Raw genomic sequence first — 16,178 nt, 5'->3', positions numbered from 1 at the left:
TTCTGAACCAGCTGTAGACGACGAACCAAAGACTGATCCATCCCACAATAAAGAGAGTTGCAGTAGTCCAGTCTAGAAGTGATAAAAGCATGAATAATCCTCTCAAGGGCATTATGAGGAAGGTAATCCTTGACTTTACTTATAAGTCTCAGATGATAAAAGCTAGACTGGACTACTGCACTGACCTGTTCTTTAAATTTAAAATCAGAATCCAAAAWDWRCCCAAGHTTTCTAACAGACACACGGCCAGACAAAGGGTCCAGTGGTCCAACAGCACTACTGCATCCTGTCAGTTTATCAGAGTTACTGAATAAAATGACCTCTGTCTTATTATCATTAAGATACAGAAAGTTCAGGTCCATCCATGCTCTCACATCTTTTAAGCATTCAAGTAACCTATTAACAGACTGGGATCCACTAGATCTTAATGGAAGATAGACCTGAATGTCATCAGCATAAAAATGGTATGACACGTTATATTTGCGAAAAATAGATCCCAGGGGGAGCAAGTACAATGAAAAATAAAATTGGCCCTAATATGGAGCCTTGAGGTACTCCATTCTGAAGGTGAGCAACAGAAGAAAAAAGCTGTCCCAACTGGACCGAGAAGCTTCTGTTAGACAAGTAGGATCTGAACCATTTTAAAACTGMACCTTTCATACCAACAGAAGTCTCCAGCCTTGATATTAAAATCTTACCTTCTCTCCTCTGGGACCACGGTCTCCCTGAAAACAAAAGAACCCACTTTATTATCATAGCATGAAGCGTGTCAATGAAATAATGGATATTTGATTAGAATCAGAATACAGATATTCAGACTTACTCCAGAATAAATATCTCTCAACAAACCTCCTGACTACTGGGAAAGTAATGCTCCCAAAAAAGGAACAACTCGAGATTCAATCATATCTATCCTAAAGGAGTGTTCAGGTCAAAAGCAAAGTAAACTATGCAGGCAGCACAGTTACTTATATAACTAATAAAAGCTTGGAGATAGAAGTGTTTCTGTGTTGGGAAATATGAGTTTACATAAAAACTCATCTGTATAATAAGAAAAAGTTTGAGGGATGTTCTGTTTCATTTTATCAGCAGTGAGAGTAGTCTGACGTCACAAAGACAGACAGGATCTGTAACGGAGGACAAACTGAGCACAGCTGCCTGTTCTTCAGACTCAGATTTAACAGCTGCTTTCTGGTAAGGCAAGAAATAAGCAAGCATGAAGAGGAGGGAACATGAAAATATGTATTCATACATATTTGTTAGTGTTGGTTGTGCTTCATGAAGAACCAACTTGTGCTAACACGAGCTATTAGAAATGTTAGCYCAGCTGTGTTTCCTGTAGCTCTGTCTTTGGGGGTTTTAACAAACGGGACAATTTCAGCAAATTCATTGGTTTGTTTCTTCTTAAAGAAGATCAGTCACAGGAAGTGGACAGGACGTTCATCTAGTARTTGATCTGAACACCTCAGGACTCTGTTCTGTATAAATCAGGGTTTGTAAACTTTACAAACAAGAGTTATGTCACCCCTCACACTAAATATACAAAGTATACCCAGAGCTACAAAATAAAAGCTGGAATAATGCAACCCTTCAGTATAAGTTTCATATAAAACGTTGTTGCATCTTGAAATGAGCAAAAAAAAGTGTTGACATTTATCGAGATTTTTTAAAATTTAAGACAAAAGGAAAACCTCAAATTATTATAATGTGGGGGAGAAAAAATATTGTTTATTCCCTCATTGGTTCAGTTTAAAGCAAAATGATTGACACTGATTTGTTCATGATTAGTGTCACCAGTTTAATAGTAAAAAAAATGCTAATCTGCTAATCTTAAATATTACATTTTTTTTTACATATTCTTTAATAAATCAGTGACTTAAATGGTTCTCTACCTTCATTCCACTGTAGCCAACCGGACCAGGATCACCAACGCTGCCCTACAACAATAAACAGACACAAATAATTCACTTTATGGGCAAAACAAATCTAATAATACAAGTTTATTGCTTCTCCTTTTGTAAGTATATTAGGTTATTATTTTGGGGAAGATGATGAAGGTAGATGAAACTTACCGCAGGACCAATAGCTCCTTTCTCTCCAGGCATTCCTGGTCGACCCATCTCTCCCTAAGGATGGATAAAATCACGCTAAGCTAACTTTGTTTCAGGTCAAGTTATAGATTTTGGTCATTTATTTTCCAACCTTGGCGCCTTCATCTCCATCTGGTCCTTTTGGGCCTCCAGAAGCCTGCAGCCCAAACAACAAAGTGATGATGATGATTTCTCAAAAAACAAGGACCACAGTCCATTTGTGTTAGCTACATGATAAAAAAAACATGTATACTTACGTGACAATCAAAGGAGCAGCACTGCAAAAAGAAAAGAGAAACATTAAAGAGTTAAAAGTGTTTATGAAAAACAACCAAAGCAGAGAAAACATGCCGAAGACCAAAATATGTTACTTTAAAGGACACAAAAAAACAGTTGTTATCTGAGTTGATCTTAATGAGATTTTTATGTCATTAGTTCAGCTCCTTCAGCATTTCCTCAGCAACCCTTTCCTGTTTCCTGAAAGTCTGAATGTTTAGCAGAATCTGGACTTCAGTGGACTCAGTCGCTTTCAAAGACAAATCACAAAACAGATGCTTCTAACATGTTAATTACAGAACACCAGTCAGATTTACTACACAAACACTGAGCCTCAGCAGCCACAATGTCATGAAAAGGTTTTGTGGATAGATCTGGTTTTAAGTTACAGTGAGCTGTTGACAACAATGTGCTTTTATCCATGAATGAAACAGCAAATAAAACACATACCACATCCTTCGTCTCATTTGTCTGTATAAAAAAAGAAAGAAAAAATGGTTAGTTTCTAATGCACAAATCCATATATACTGCAATGTGCGAATGGAGGAGAATAAAAAAATACACACAATCATGTCAATGATGGATCGAATGGTTTTGATCTTGGTGGATCTGGTGTCGTCTGCAGCAGTGAAGTTCTGTCTGTAGTTCTGGTCTGTGGCGATGAGAGACAGTCTGGTGTCCTGGTGAGATCAGAAACACAAACATTTCAGTCTTCTTATCTGAAAACGCTGCCTCAGGGATCCTGTCTGCTTTGGTTTATTCTGTGAAGATGAGTGGACCCAGTCAGTCTACTTCATCTGGCTTTTAGTTGACTTTAGTTTTATGAGTTTGTTCATGAAGTTCAGCAAGTTTTATATTAGATCTGCTTTGTTTTATTTTTAAATTCGAATCAAAGCCCAATTTGCTAAATTTTGGTCATGACTCATATTTATATTTTGTTGAATGTAAATAGTTTTAATTCACCTTCCATTAATTCACACATTTTAAGTTAGATTTTTAATACTTTTTTCAAGATTGTTTTTGTTCATGTAGTTTATTTCATATTTCTAAAATCCACCTCTTTTACTTCTTAAAACTTTGTTTCTTTAGTTTCTTCAGTCTTTATTACAAATAATATTAGTCATAATTGTTTATTCCCTTCATACATTATTAGTAAGTAAACTTTATTTATTTAGCTCCTTTAACAGATAGAAATCACAAAGTGCTTCACAAGGAGCAAAATTCAAATAGTATACAAACATAATGTAAGTGTGAAAGAATATAACAAGTTAATACAATTAATAAAACACTAAGTAATACGTTTAGCTAAAAGCTTGTCTGAGTAGTCGTGTCTTAAGCTGCTTTTTAAAGAAGTCAACAGAGTCAGCCTCACGGAGCCACAGGGGCAGAGTGTTCCACGATCTCGGGCAGGGGTCTGCAACCTTTACGATCAAAAGAGACATTTCTGCTCCTTGGCTCACTAAGAAAATGTGTCCAGAGCCGCAAAGCAAGCTACATGTGTGATTATAAAATGGTGGTCTGTGGGCCTTTTTGAGGCCTTTTCGGGAACTTTTATGGCCAGTGGAGGAGACATTATAAAACTATAATATATATTGTGAATTTTATTATGTCATGGACTAATTATTTATCTGTTTCCCTTGACACTGTCCATCACGGTATCTTTCTGATAGCTCGTTACGCTCTCGTTGTCTGGACAACGGGACTCCATAATGGACTGGTGGGAGTCTGTGATTGGCGGGACAGTACATTTGGCAATCTGTGATTGGTTGTAAACTGACACATGGTGTTGGCATGATGTATATTATTGGCTGTGTTCTGCTGATGCGTCCAGTAGCAAGCAGACAGAACCTTCCTGATTCAGTTCTGTTTTGATTGTTGCTCATTAATTAAACTATATTTGATTATCATATACGCAGACTCTTCTCGTATTATTCCAACGTGTTTCTGCTTTTGCGACTACATATTATTTATTATTATTTTTACACATCAGGACAAATGAAAAGACCAGATCCATGTAAAAAATAAATAAATAAATAAATAAATAAATAAATAAATAAATACTGCATATAGTTTATACCAAATTTCATAAAAACTAACTGAACTGTTCAGGCTTATTTTTCTAATTCTTATTATTATATAGTCTTCAAATTCTCTTAAGGTAATTCTGGTGGATTTAAGAAAAAGATCATAGAAAGAAGTTGGATTATTTTTGCGACAACAGGCTAGCATGAGCTAACATGTTTTTTTTCTTTTTGTATTAGTAGTATTGATCATGTATTTACAAACATATCGATTTCTTTTGTAAGTATAAAAAACAAACAAAAATTATTCTGTTATGTTTGGTCACATTTTCAAAGAGGCACTGCAGAGGGACCAAAGAACCACATGTGGCCCCAGAGCCGCAGGTTGCAGACCCCTGAGGTGCTTGTGCTTGAAAAGACAAGTCCCCTTGAGTTTTAAACCGAGTATTACAGTTCAAACTTAATTTGCTTTGTAGTTGTAGGTTTGTTCCCTTATTTATTTTATCTTAGTTTTGCTATGTGTGAATCAAGTGGAATGAGAGTCAGTTCCTCTCTGAATAGTTAAAACCAGAACCAGGTGGAATCCTCCCACTGGGTCAGGGGGGCGTCTTTGCCTCAAGTGGAGGAGTTCAAGTATCTGAGAGTCTTGTTCATGAATGATGGTGGTCTGGCCCTTGCCTTCCTATGCAGTTCCGCACAATTCTAGTTTCCCTTTACAGCAAAGAACAAGGGTCTGGTTTTTACCAGGCTAGAATGATGATAAATGAGAAGATAAGACAAGATGACCAAACATTGGTCCTCATGTAAGATTTTCCTATTCTTATCCTAAATTTCTTTTACTTTTGTTCGTACGAATGGTTCTTGCATGAGGTCCATTGAAACAAATAAAATCTAACAAAAAGAACCATGAAACAAGAATCATGACAAGGACGGAGCAGGAAATGGATAAACCAATCTGTGCCTCGTCCTCAGTAGTGAGGGCTGTTGTGGCGAAAAAGGAGCTGAACTGAAAGGCAGAGTTCTAAACTTGCTGGTCTGTTCACATTTCAATCCTCACCTTTGGTCAGGAAGTGTGGATCATGACTAAAAGAACCAAATCCAGATACTAGCGGTTGAAATGAGCTTCCTTTGTGAGATGACTGGGTCCAGCCCTATGTGGGCTGAGGAGCTCTGTCATCTGGGGCAGCTTGAAATAGACATGCTGCTCTTCTCCATCAAAACGAGTGAAGTGAGGTGGTTCAGGAACCAAAGGGTCCCTTCTGGACACCACCCTTTAGAAGTTCTTCCTAAGAGACTACTCTATTTTCTCTGATCTAGGAAAGCCTTGAGTCCTCCAGGTGGAGCTGGAGGGTGTAGCTAGGTAGAGGGATGTCTGGGTTTCTCTCCTGGACCTGCTGGTTGTCCTAACTACTGTGATTAAGTGGTAGATGATAAAGATAGTTTTACTTTTCTGCTGTGATAGGCTCTGTTTGTGAAAAGTGTATATAAATAAAGTTTGGCTGGTTGAGTGAATTGAAATGAGTTGTGTTATGTTGGTTGGTGTTCTAAAGGCTGGCTGGTTAGTTAGGTTGGCTTATTGGTTAGGTTGGGCTAGGTTATGGTAGACAGATATGGGCTGGTTGGTTAATTGGTTGGTGGTTGGCTTATTGGTTAGGTTGGGCTAGGTTATGGTAGACAGATATGGGCTGGTTGGTTAATTGGTTGGTGGTTGGTTTGTTGGTTAGGTTGGGCTGGTCAGAGTTAGATGATTTGTTGGTTGGTGTGTTTGGTTTGGTTCGTTACTTGGTTAATTGGTTTGTTGATTAATTAGTTGACTGATTAAGGTTTGGTATGGGTTGGTTTGTTGACACTTCATGTTACCAACATTAGAATAAACCCATCATTATATTAACTCATCCAAACACTGAACTATAGAATTTATGCTGTGTGAAAATCCAGTGTCTTCAAGCAACAACAAACAATTTAGATCCTTAAAGATTTCAACTGATCATGTCTTTTCTGTATATTTAGACCTTAGATTGTAAATTAGACAGATAAATGTGAGAGGTAATCATTGCTTCATTTAGTTTTGTGACTTTTGTTGTTTGGCCTCATTACTGACTTACCTCAATTTTATGAACAGTTTAATAGGGTATGTCTTTTTTACATAACCTTAGGCTCAGTTCATGTTGTCAGCATAAACTTTTCAATTGGATGTTTATGAATCAAAACATGTTTTTATGTTTTATAGTCAATATTAAAGATCAGTTTGACACACATTTGGCTGCAGCAGACCGAATTTTCCAAATAATGTAAAAAATAATCATCAATCTACTGACTCAGTGCTACATCCACTTCATCCTGGAAATGATGGCAGATGGAAAGAGTCTGTGGAGGTCAAAGAGTTTACACAATACATGAAGAAGTAAAAATGGTGATAAAATAGGGCAACAGCTCACAGCTGATAAACCAAATATTTGATTAACAGAAAGCTGAATTGGATCAGCCACGTTATCTTTAATCCTCTTTTAATTAATTCATATATTAATAATTATGTAAATTTCATTCAACAATCATGTAAAACAGCTAGTTGATGGAAAATATGTATTCTAAACCAGATCTAAATTCAGTAACTTAGACTTTTTAACTAGTTGAATAATTATGGCTTCAACTAGTAACAAAGTATTTTTATTATTTTTTACCTAGATAACAATAAATACAAACAACACTTAGAAAATGCCCTCTGTACACCCGGTGATATTTTGAACCATCTTCTCAACAGATCATGTTTGTTTAATGGAAACCTAAAAATAGTCAAATATATAATATTATTTTACACTGTGTAAATATTACATGAAATAGAGCTTATAATATATAATAATGTGCACTCTGCATGACTCAGCAGAGTGCTACACTCTGTATAGCAATATATACTGCAGAAGCTAATATCRGCTAGCCAATTCTGTAARTAACAGCACTGGCTTCAAACGTATTTTAATTATAAATTATTACATTATTAGCTCAGACCACATCTATATTGAGGTTAATAAGATAAAATCTGCTTACTTTTGAAATGAACCAGGTTTTCCCTTTTCTCTTCTTTTGGTACATCCACAACACAGCTTTTTGGTATTTTTGTATACATTAGCTTAAAAACACTTCAATTTATTTAAAATTTTTTTTACTGATGATATTTTTTATGTTTTTGGATAATCATCTTTTATTGTTTGATATTTTTCTAATATATACAGTAATGCTAAAGCCAGACTGTTGCCCAGTCTGGTCAGTACAGTACATCCACAGTAAATCAAACGGTCTAGAGCAGTGGTTCCCAAAGTTGGGGTCGGGACCCCTATGTGGGTCACAAAATATCAAGTAAGGGTCCCCAGATGATTTCCATACATCGATTTAAATGCAAAAAATTTGCTAATGGAATATATTTTCACCCTAATTATTGAAAATAATTTAATATACAATAATCATAAATGAATAAAAGTAGTATTGTAGTTACTAGGGTTGTTTATGTTGTTATTATGCCCATATTAGCAAAGTTTGCACAAGTAAACCAGTAATATCTGGGGTCACAAGTTTCTGCAACTGCAATTTTGTGGGTCAGAAGCTTAAAAGTTTGAAAACCTTTGGTCTAGAGGTACTCCTGCTGTGTTATAAACCTGCATGTTGGAGATTAACTTCACCTCACCAGATCACCACAGGACTGACACAGAATCTACAAAGTAAAGGCCCTGATTAACTTGCACTGCTCTACATACCCTTCATTTTGAATTAAATTGTGTTTGTACAATGCATTTGTGCATTTTGGACTTAAGTCATCGAGTTTTTACATCTACGTTAAACAAAAACATCAAAACATCTAAGTGTCCCAGATATGGGCTAAATCTCTAAATTGGTTTAAACTATTTTTAAAAAGCATCTCAAGGTGGAAACATTTGTAGTTAACATTTTATGAAATGTTGAAAACTCAAATAAGTCAAACAATTAGTTGTGTGTATTGTACAACTTCAGAAATATATAAGTGTGTGTGTGTTTTGTACCTCTTGGTCAGGTGAGATGGCCACAGCAAACACTTTAACCCCGTGTTGCCGGGCTTCATTAGCAGCCTCCTGCACTCCTCCACATGGCTCCTTGTACCCAGTGATGGGATGGCCATCAGTCACAACCACAATGTACTTGTTCTCATGGTAGTGGGAGCCCCTGCACGAAGGCAGACACTGAGATGTGACCACTGCAACATCAGCTCACACTGCAGCCGTGCACGTGTTGTAATTACCCAATGAGCAGCTCTGCCAGGCCCCTCTTGATGGCGCAGTCGGTGTAAGTGCCCTTGCCGATGTATTTGATGCCATCGATGGCAGCCTTCAGGGCACTGCGGTCGTACCTCATGTCACTTAGTTCTCTGACAAGAACGACCTCGTCACTGTAATGGAGCGCTCCCGAGTTCCACATCAGGGTGCGATCGCATTCGTGGCGCCTTGAAAACAGAAACAGCAAGCAAACACAAAGTCACTCAGGATCTTATCATTTCATTCTGATCCTTTTCAAAAACAAAACAAATGTGTTTGACAATCAAATTAAACCAATATCAGTTAAACTGAAGTTGTTGAAACAATATAGAAATCAAATGCTATTATACTGTGACATCATAGCTGCACTGTCAGCATCAGTGAAGGGCGTGGTCACATATGTTGCACCTGTAGCAGTAGGTCAGTGTGTCACATGTCACTGCTGCAGAAAGATGAGACTTTAGGATGCTGGAGCACCGAAATTCTTGATTGCCTTCACTTTATAAGTTAAGAATTTTAACTTTTTTTGTTTTTTCCTTTGTCACTACATGAAACCATGTGTGTGTGTGTGTGTGTGTGTGTGTGTGTGTGTGTGTGTGTGTGNGTGTGTGTGTGTGTGTGTGTGTGTGTGTGTGTGTGTGTGTGTTTGTCTTACATCTCATGGAGTTCATCTATAAAGTGTTTGGTGAATTCCTTGATCTGGTCAATATAAAAGTTGGGAGGTTTCTGTCTGAGGGCGACACTCTCAGATGTGTCCAGCACAAAGAAAAGGTCAACAGGACACTCTGTTTACAAAAAAACAAACCAAGAATTAAAAAAAAAAAAAAAAAAAATCACAGAAAATTTCAGTCTGAGCTACAAAATGTAAACATATCTGCACAAAAGCTTAGAATCCATCCAATTTATCCAGTCAAGCCTAATGGGAGGGTAGGCCTACAGGTATTACAGCACAGGAGGCCCACAGGTTATTATAACGAAGTAGCTTGCAGCATCACAGTAAAGGTCATGAAGCTAACTGCTCATATTAAAATAAGCTACATTATGATAAATAATTAGTTCTCCACCCATAGTTTAAAGTTCATCTTCTGTGCATTAACAGATCTTATTCACATCTTGGCTTTATGGCCTACAGGCACCACAAGAGGAAACCACCACAGGCTTATTTATTGTGGGCCAGAGTTCTGTCTTCATTTTTTTTTTTAAAGATTTAGAATTTTTGCAGCCATATTCTGTAGCTTGAAAAACAAATCCACACTCAAATACAATGACAATATATGATCCTGAAGCAAGCCATCAGTGAACCAACCCGATTTACACACGGCACTGAGTCATAAACACCAAACACAAGAACAAGAGCTTGGAGCAACTTATTTGAAACAAACTTACCCGCAAACCCGGCTTTTGGGATTGGTGATACGGCTGCAGCCGCGAAAGCGCACAGGAGCGCAAGGAGAACTCTGAGAGTCTCCATGACCGAACTGCAAACAAAATGACCCCGAAAAACAAACCACACGACACCCTGGTCCCCTGAAAAGTAGCCCCCACGTTCCTCCCTGGCTCCTGAGGCGCACTGCTTTCTGCTAATTTCAACAAAGCTTTTGGAGACCCCCACTAGCCCCGCTGCAGTTTGTCCGAAGCGAGAACCGGAGCGCGCAGAGGAGGACCAGAGCGCACGGAGAGAGGGAGGAGGAGGAGGAGAAGGAAAGAAGAGGAGGAGGGGTTCACGCGCTCGTTCTGAGGAAGAGGAAGATGTGCGCGCACGGGACGAAGGTTAACACAAAATCTTAGATGTGCAACGCTTCCTTAAAAGGGGATCCACAGAAACCTGCAGCCTGTTCCGAGTCAAGCAAATCTGCATGAACCAGACTTAAATATATAGATCACCTTGGCATGAACTGATGATRCTTCCAGCAGCTGTGTTGGGATCTAGATTATGTAAATAAAATAAAAATTAAAAAATAAGTTTTTGAATATTTTATTAATATCAAAATGATTAATAAAAAAAGAAATTACATTGTTTTATTTTCTCTCTGACAGAGCTCCGACTAAAAGCGTTTACACGGTTTTTAATTTGGTTTTATTTTCTGTGGAAAATCAAGTGAGGCAAAGCTGGAAAATAAAGGGTCKTTATTTGATGAGAAGCAGCTGAAAAACATCATGGAAACATTTTGTGTTCTGAAAACAAAGAGGGGGAAAAAAATCCCGTTTCTGTGGAAGATGAAGTGGGTGGATTTGTGGTACATCTGGTTCAGTTTGGCGTCCAGACCTGACCTGAACATAAAAGCCAGTTTGGAGGATGAGGAGGAGGGGGGGGGGGTCTTTTCTCCTTTAAACTGGACAATAGGAAGAACCACAGCGCCATCTAGTGGACACTGCGTGATGATTTTGGAAATCATTCTGGAAAAAAGTCATGGTGTGTGTGTGGAAGTGGAGTGTGTTCTTATGGGAACGGATGGAGGGGGTGGATGTTGCATGATGGTTGTGGACATGTGTGTGTGTGTGTTTTCAAAGTGTGGGACTAAGGAAGGGCTGGCTTGGAATCAGATTTTCCACTGAGATCAGTGAGTTGGGGAGGGAAGGAAGGATGAGGGGAGAGAAAAAGAGGGACATCTGGTAATGATCTGTCTTTATTAGCAGCTCTCATCATAAATCTGATGGATTTTTTTTTTTTTACAGCTGTGAGGCTCTTATACGTTACGACGCGTGCATTTTCAAACATCTCTATACCAACATTCATTAGAAAACTGCTAATCCATAAAAATCCAGAGGAATGTGCTGGCACTAGTCAGGTTTTTACTCGACTTCTTTTTTATAGAACTCTCTCAATTTGCCCGTTTAAAAATGTTGAAAGGAAAGAACCTTTCAAATATAAAAAGTCAGCTTAAAGCTGCAAAGAGATGTGCTTCTTGGAGCTGAAAGGCTCATAAAAGGTGGCTCAGTTCTTCAGAGGATCTCGACGTTCAGACAAGATTTGCAGCGATTCCACGTCAGAGAGAAGGCATGCAGCTAGGCGCAGCCAGAGCCTTCTGTCTGATAGAAACATCTTGGAACATTTAAGTCATCGCCACATTCTGCTTTTAAGGATGTGCTTCCCCTGAGAGTGATGATGTCTCAGGGAAACTAGGAAAAGGTTGATGAAAGGGACCTGTGATTAAAGAAACACCAGCAGGGGAAGAGGGAGAAAATGTGTTTTCTAGTTCACCGAAAACAAAAGCTGAGACCTAAGAAAAACTTAAAACAAATCAAGAACTTGTTTAAGATCCAACACAGGCGCCAGAATCATGAGTGTATTTTAGTGAAGCTGAGCTAAACTTCTATTTAAAAAAAAAAAGTGAGGAATTCCCTTTATTGGTGTTTTTGCTACACTTGAGATTTCAGTGGGCGGTAGTCAAAACAAAAGGAAATTGCAAGTTGAAAACAAAACTCCAAACTCTGCCCCAGAAAGCTAATAACGTGAAATAGGACAGATCATTTTTAACTCCAACTGCTGTTGGCTTGTTTCAATCTGCAGCAGTGTCAACATGTAATAGTCAGGAGAAAAAAAAAGGTTAAATATTTTAAGAAAAATGCTTAATGATCCCTTACTGCCATCTAGTGAAACCTTTTAATTCCTGTATGTAACTTGTATTATTAGTAAGAAAAATAAAACCAAAGTGTAACCAAGCTAATTTAATGTGAAACTCAAATCAAGATAACAAAAAATAATAAAAATAAAAATTTTTTAAAAAAGCAGACAGCAAGCAAACAAAATGAAACCGAAACTCCTGAATTCCTTTTTTCATCTTGCATTTCGACATATTTACAAATCATCAATTTTCCTGTGCATCAAGGTCTGTCCAAAAAATACTTTCAAAAATTTCTACAACTTAAAAACACAGCATGTCAGCCAAATAATACAGGGACACCTCCAGGTCACAGTGGAAAAAAATATTTCTAGGCTTAATTTTTGCATTCAGCATTTTATTTTTTTTTAAATTCTCCTTAAACCTAAATGGTGCAATGGGCAAAAATGTACTGCCACTTCATGAAAAACATGCTAACAGCACAAAAAAGAAGAAATAATCAAAGACTTTACAAGATACAAAGTAAAAAGGTGAACTCCAAACATGCAGCTGTTAGCTGGTTGACATCATTGACCAACTCTAACCCTCCTGATGGGGTGAAGCTTTATTCCTGCTGAGTTTTTCCTAARGGGTTGAGACACTGCAGGCAAATGCAAATGCAGTTCATAGAAGTATTCCCACCTGTGACTCTTGATGCTCTGTGAATTATTGTTTATGTAACATTCAAATGTATTCATCCTGGAAAACAAGTCTATAAAAAGAACAAAAATTGTGCTGGTTCTAACAATCTGGGAATATATCGTTTGCAACTAACGATTTTTTTTTATCTCCATGTCAACATTCGTACAGCGTTTTTTTTATATTGGAGGCTTCTTGGTCAAATAACACTTGAGTACCTTTCTGTAAATAGTGCAGTTTCAGTATGTTTAGTTCAGCATGTTGATTGGTTTGAAGCGTCTGCTCCAGTTTGCCTTCAAGCTCGATTCAGTTCATGTTAGAATGACTCTTCAGGTGTCTCCTCAGGTGGTTCAGACAGGTGTAGGTTTTGGGGCAGATCTGACAGTGGTATGGTCTCACCCCTGAATGGTTCAGCATGTGCTGCTTGAGCACGCTGCCGTCTGAGAAGGCTTTCCCGCACTGAGAACACACATAGGGTCGCTCTCCCGTGTGCACGCGCATGTGAACTGTTACTTTGTGCGCCATGGTGAAACCTTTGCCACAAACGGCGCACTTGAAAGGCCTCTCTCCTGTGTGCGTGAGCCTGTGGGTACGCATCGCGCCCATCTGAGAGAAAGCCTTGCCACAATCGGGGCACGCGTGCGGCTTCTCGCCCGTGTGGACGCGGGTGTGACTCCGCAGCCCTCCTGCTGTGGAGAAACACTGGGAGCAGTGCGTGCACTGGTACGGCCGCTCCCCTGTGTGCGTGCGCATGTGCTGCTTCAGGTCGTAGCGGTTTCTGAAGCCGCGGCCGCAGACAAGGCAGCTCTCGGGTCGGTCGTCGTTGTGGCGCAGCTCGTGATTCGCCAGACATTTTTCCGACAGGAAGCACTTGCCGCATTCCTGGCACTGGTACGGTTTCTCGTGGTCGACCCTCTGGTGGTACTTCAGCTCGCTGATGCCTGGAAACGTGCCGTCGCAGTACCTGCACCTAAAGCGATGGTCGGGGCTGTACGGAAGCTGGTGTTCGCTCATCTGATGGTTCCTGAGCAGGTGGGCCATCTTGAAGGTCTTCCCGCAGTGAGAGCACTCGTATTTGGTCAGCAGCTGCACACACTGGTGTCTGACCCGCTCGTGGAGAGACCTGAACTGAGAGCCACACTTGGTACAAATGTGAGCAGCGTTTTTACACTTCCTCTTCCTGTGCCCGGACAGGTGCGCTTCAGTCCGGAAAGATTTCCCACAATGAGAGCACTTGTAGGGCTTCACGGCTGTGTGGAACCTCTGGTGTTCCAGGAACTCAAAACGATACTTAAAGCTGCGCCCACATAGCGGACAGTTATGCGTGACCCTTCCTCCTGGGTAGCCGGGTTTGCCAGAGGTCTTCCTGGAGGACAACGACGTCCGATAACCACTCCTCCTATATTTACCTCCAGCCCTGTGTTTCACTGTCTCCAGTTCCCCACCCTCTTCGTGGCGCTGTTGATGTTTGAGCAGACACTTTGAGGAGATGAAGCTCTTTCCACACTGCTTGCATTGGTAAGGTTTCTCGTGGTCCACTTGCTGATGATATTTGAGGTCGCCGATTCCTGAGAAACCAGCGCCACAGTGGCTGCACTTGAAAAGGCGGCTCTGAACGTGGGTTAGCAGGTGTTCCTTCAGGCTGCTAGATTTTGGGAAACTCTTTCCACACTGGCCGCATTCATGGCTGCGACCTCGTTTTGGGCAGTGGTGCCTGAATTTGTCGAGTGACGTTGGAAAACTGTTCCCGCATTTGATACAAAGATAGGCAGCGTTTTTACACTTGCGGAGCCTGTGTCCAGCCAGCAGAGTGGCTGTTCTGAAAGCCCGCCCACACTCAGAGCAGTTGTAGGGCTGCAGACCGCTGTGGACCCGCTGGTGTTCGATGAGGACAGAGTGATGCTTGAAACATTTATCACACTCGGGGCATTTATGGATCCCCAACTGCTGCCTCCTGGGAGGAGATGAAGGGATGTCAGTATTTTTGGGTGATTCTGGAAAGTCTGTTGAAGTAGAAGGGTTTGTGGACAATTCCTCGTCGAACATGACAATTTGAGGGACGTCGGTGTTTTCATCGTCACAAACGTTTGGATGGGAGGAGATGGCCACTTCCAAGGACGGAGGGAGAGCCAGAGATGAAATCAGAAGATCATCTGATTGAAATGGAGCTGCACAAAAAATAAACAAAAATATTACTGCAAAGCGTATGGGTTGCATATTTTTAATGTAGACAAACTTACCAATAGTATTCTTTGCTAACTTTCCATGGCACTGTTTGCTCTGAAGAAGAAATTTAAGGTCGTCTCCATTTGAGACACACTGCATGTACTCCTCCAGCACAGCAGGAGCAGCACTGATCCAAGATGCTGTCTAAATGCAAGGATAAAAATAAACAACAAAATATGAAAATACAGCTGGCAGCAACCTTATTCCCTTACTTTAATATCTGCCAACAATCTCTTGCCTGTTTGAAGTCTGGTATTGGCAGCAGCTCCTCAAGTCTTGTAAAGAATTCACAAACCAGAGTCTCTAATGCTGTGTCAAAATCAGGTCCATATTCCAAAGGAAACACGTTCTGTTAAAAATAATTATTCTCATGAATACAAACACAATATCTACATAAAAATTTGCAATAAGGACCCATATTTCAAACAATTAAGATGCTTCAAGCAGTATTTTATTTCACCATGACAAACCTGTAACTTTACCTTAAGGAAGTGTTCCCTGCCGTCAGTGTCCTCAATGAGGCCTTGCACTAGCTTCATAAAGTTGGCTTCTGGAGCTTCAATCACTGGATCGCTTGCCTGCATTACAAAAACAAGAAGCCACTTTAATCAGGGAAATATATAAGATTAAATACCAGTCTAGGTTAATAAAGAATACATTTTCTCGTCACTGAATTCTCTGCTTAATATTTGACTTTTTATTAAATTGCACATTAAATGCCAAAAATATGTGAAAATGTTTATACAGGGTTCATGCAGGTTTTAGTGTTAAATTTAAAACCTTTTAAATAGGGACGCACGATATATCGGCATTAATATCGGTATCGGTCCGATATGTAAAACTGGGCCAAAATTAACGTCCAATACTCATTTCACACTTTTTATCTTTGTGTTTGTGTTTTGGGAGGGGAGATGATTGGTTGAGCAGCATCTGCTTGATCATGATAGTGATTAGGGGTGTAAGAAAATATCGATACACTGAAATATCGCGATATTTCATCTCCCGATACTGTATCGATATTCTAAAGCCCTGTATCGATTTTTT

At 39.5% G+C, this 16,178-nt stretch overlaps 2 protein-coding genes across 2 annotated transcripts in view; both read right to left on the bottom strand.

Moving 5' to 3' along the window:
* Nucleotides 1-10,365, bottom strand: part of col6a1 (collagen, type VI, alpha 1) — a gene marked incomplete in the record, with an annotated part of 37,844 nt that extends 27,479 nt beyond the window's left edge. The window contains 11 exon segments of the mRNA XM_014008972.1: nucleotides 699-725; nucleotides 1,893-1,937; nucleotides 2,073-2,126; nucleotides 2,203-2,247; nucleotides 2,348-2,368; nucleotides 2,817-2,837; nucleotides 2,933-3,046; nucleotides 8,419-8,578; nucleotides 8,655-8,855; nucleotides 9,323-9,452; nucleotides 10,054-10,365. Coding sequence (XP_013864426.1) covers nucleotides 699-725; nucleotides 1,893-1,937; nucleotides 2,073-2,126; nucleotides 2,203-2,247; nucleotides 2,348-2,368; nucleotides 2,817-2,837; nucleotides 2,933-3,046; nucleotides 8,419-8,578; nucleotides 8,655-8,855; nucleotides 9,323-9,452; nucleotides 10,054-10,138 — 903 coding nt within the window.
* A 1,956-nt stretch (nucleotides 10,366-12,321) lies between these two features.
* The window catches only part of LOC106517920 (zinc finger protein 665), a gene marked incomplete at its 5' end in the record, with an annotated part of 5,868 nt that continues 2,011 nt past the window's right edge, over nucleotides 12,322-16,178 (bottom strand). Inside the window, 4 exon segments of the mRNA XM_014008973.1 lie at nucleotides 12,322-15,076; nucleotides 15,149-15,278; nucleotides 15,373-15,483; nucleotides 15,617-15,712. Of these exon segments, the coding sequence (XP_013864427.1) occupies nucleotides 13,215-15,076; nucleotides 15,149-15,278; nucleotides 15,373-15,483; nucleotides 15,617-15,712 (2,199 nt within the window). The 3' untranslated portion in view covers nucleotides 12,322-13,214.

This window comes from Austrofundulus limnaeus, unplaced genomic scaffold (assembly GCF_001266775.1).
Source record: "Austrofundulus limnaeus strain Quisiro unplaced genomic scaffold, Austrofundulus_limnaeus-1.0 Scaffold54, whole genome shotgun sequence".
In the NCBI taxonomy this organism is placed as follows: domain Eukaryota; kingdom Metazoa; phylum Chordata; class Actinopteri; order Cyprinodontiformes; family Rivulidae; genus Austrofundulus; species Austrofundulus limnaeus.
Note: the sequence above shows the minus strand (reverse complement) of the source record. Positions and strands in the feature narration are given on the sequence as shown.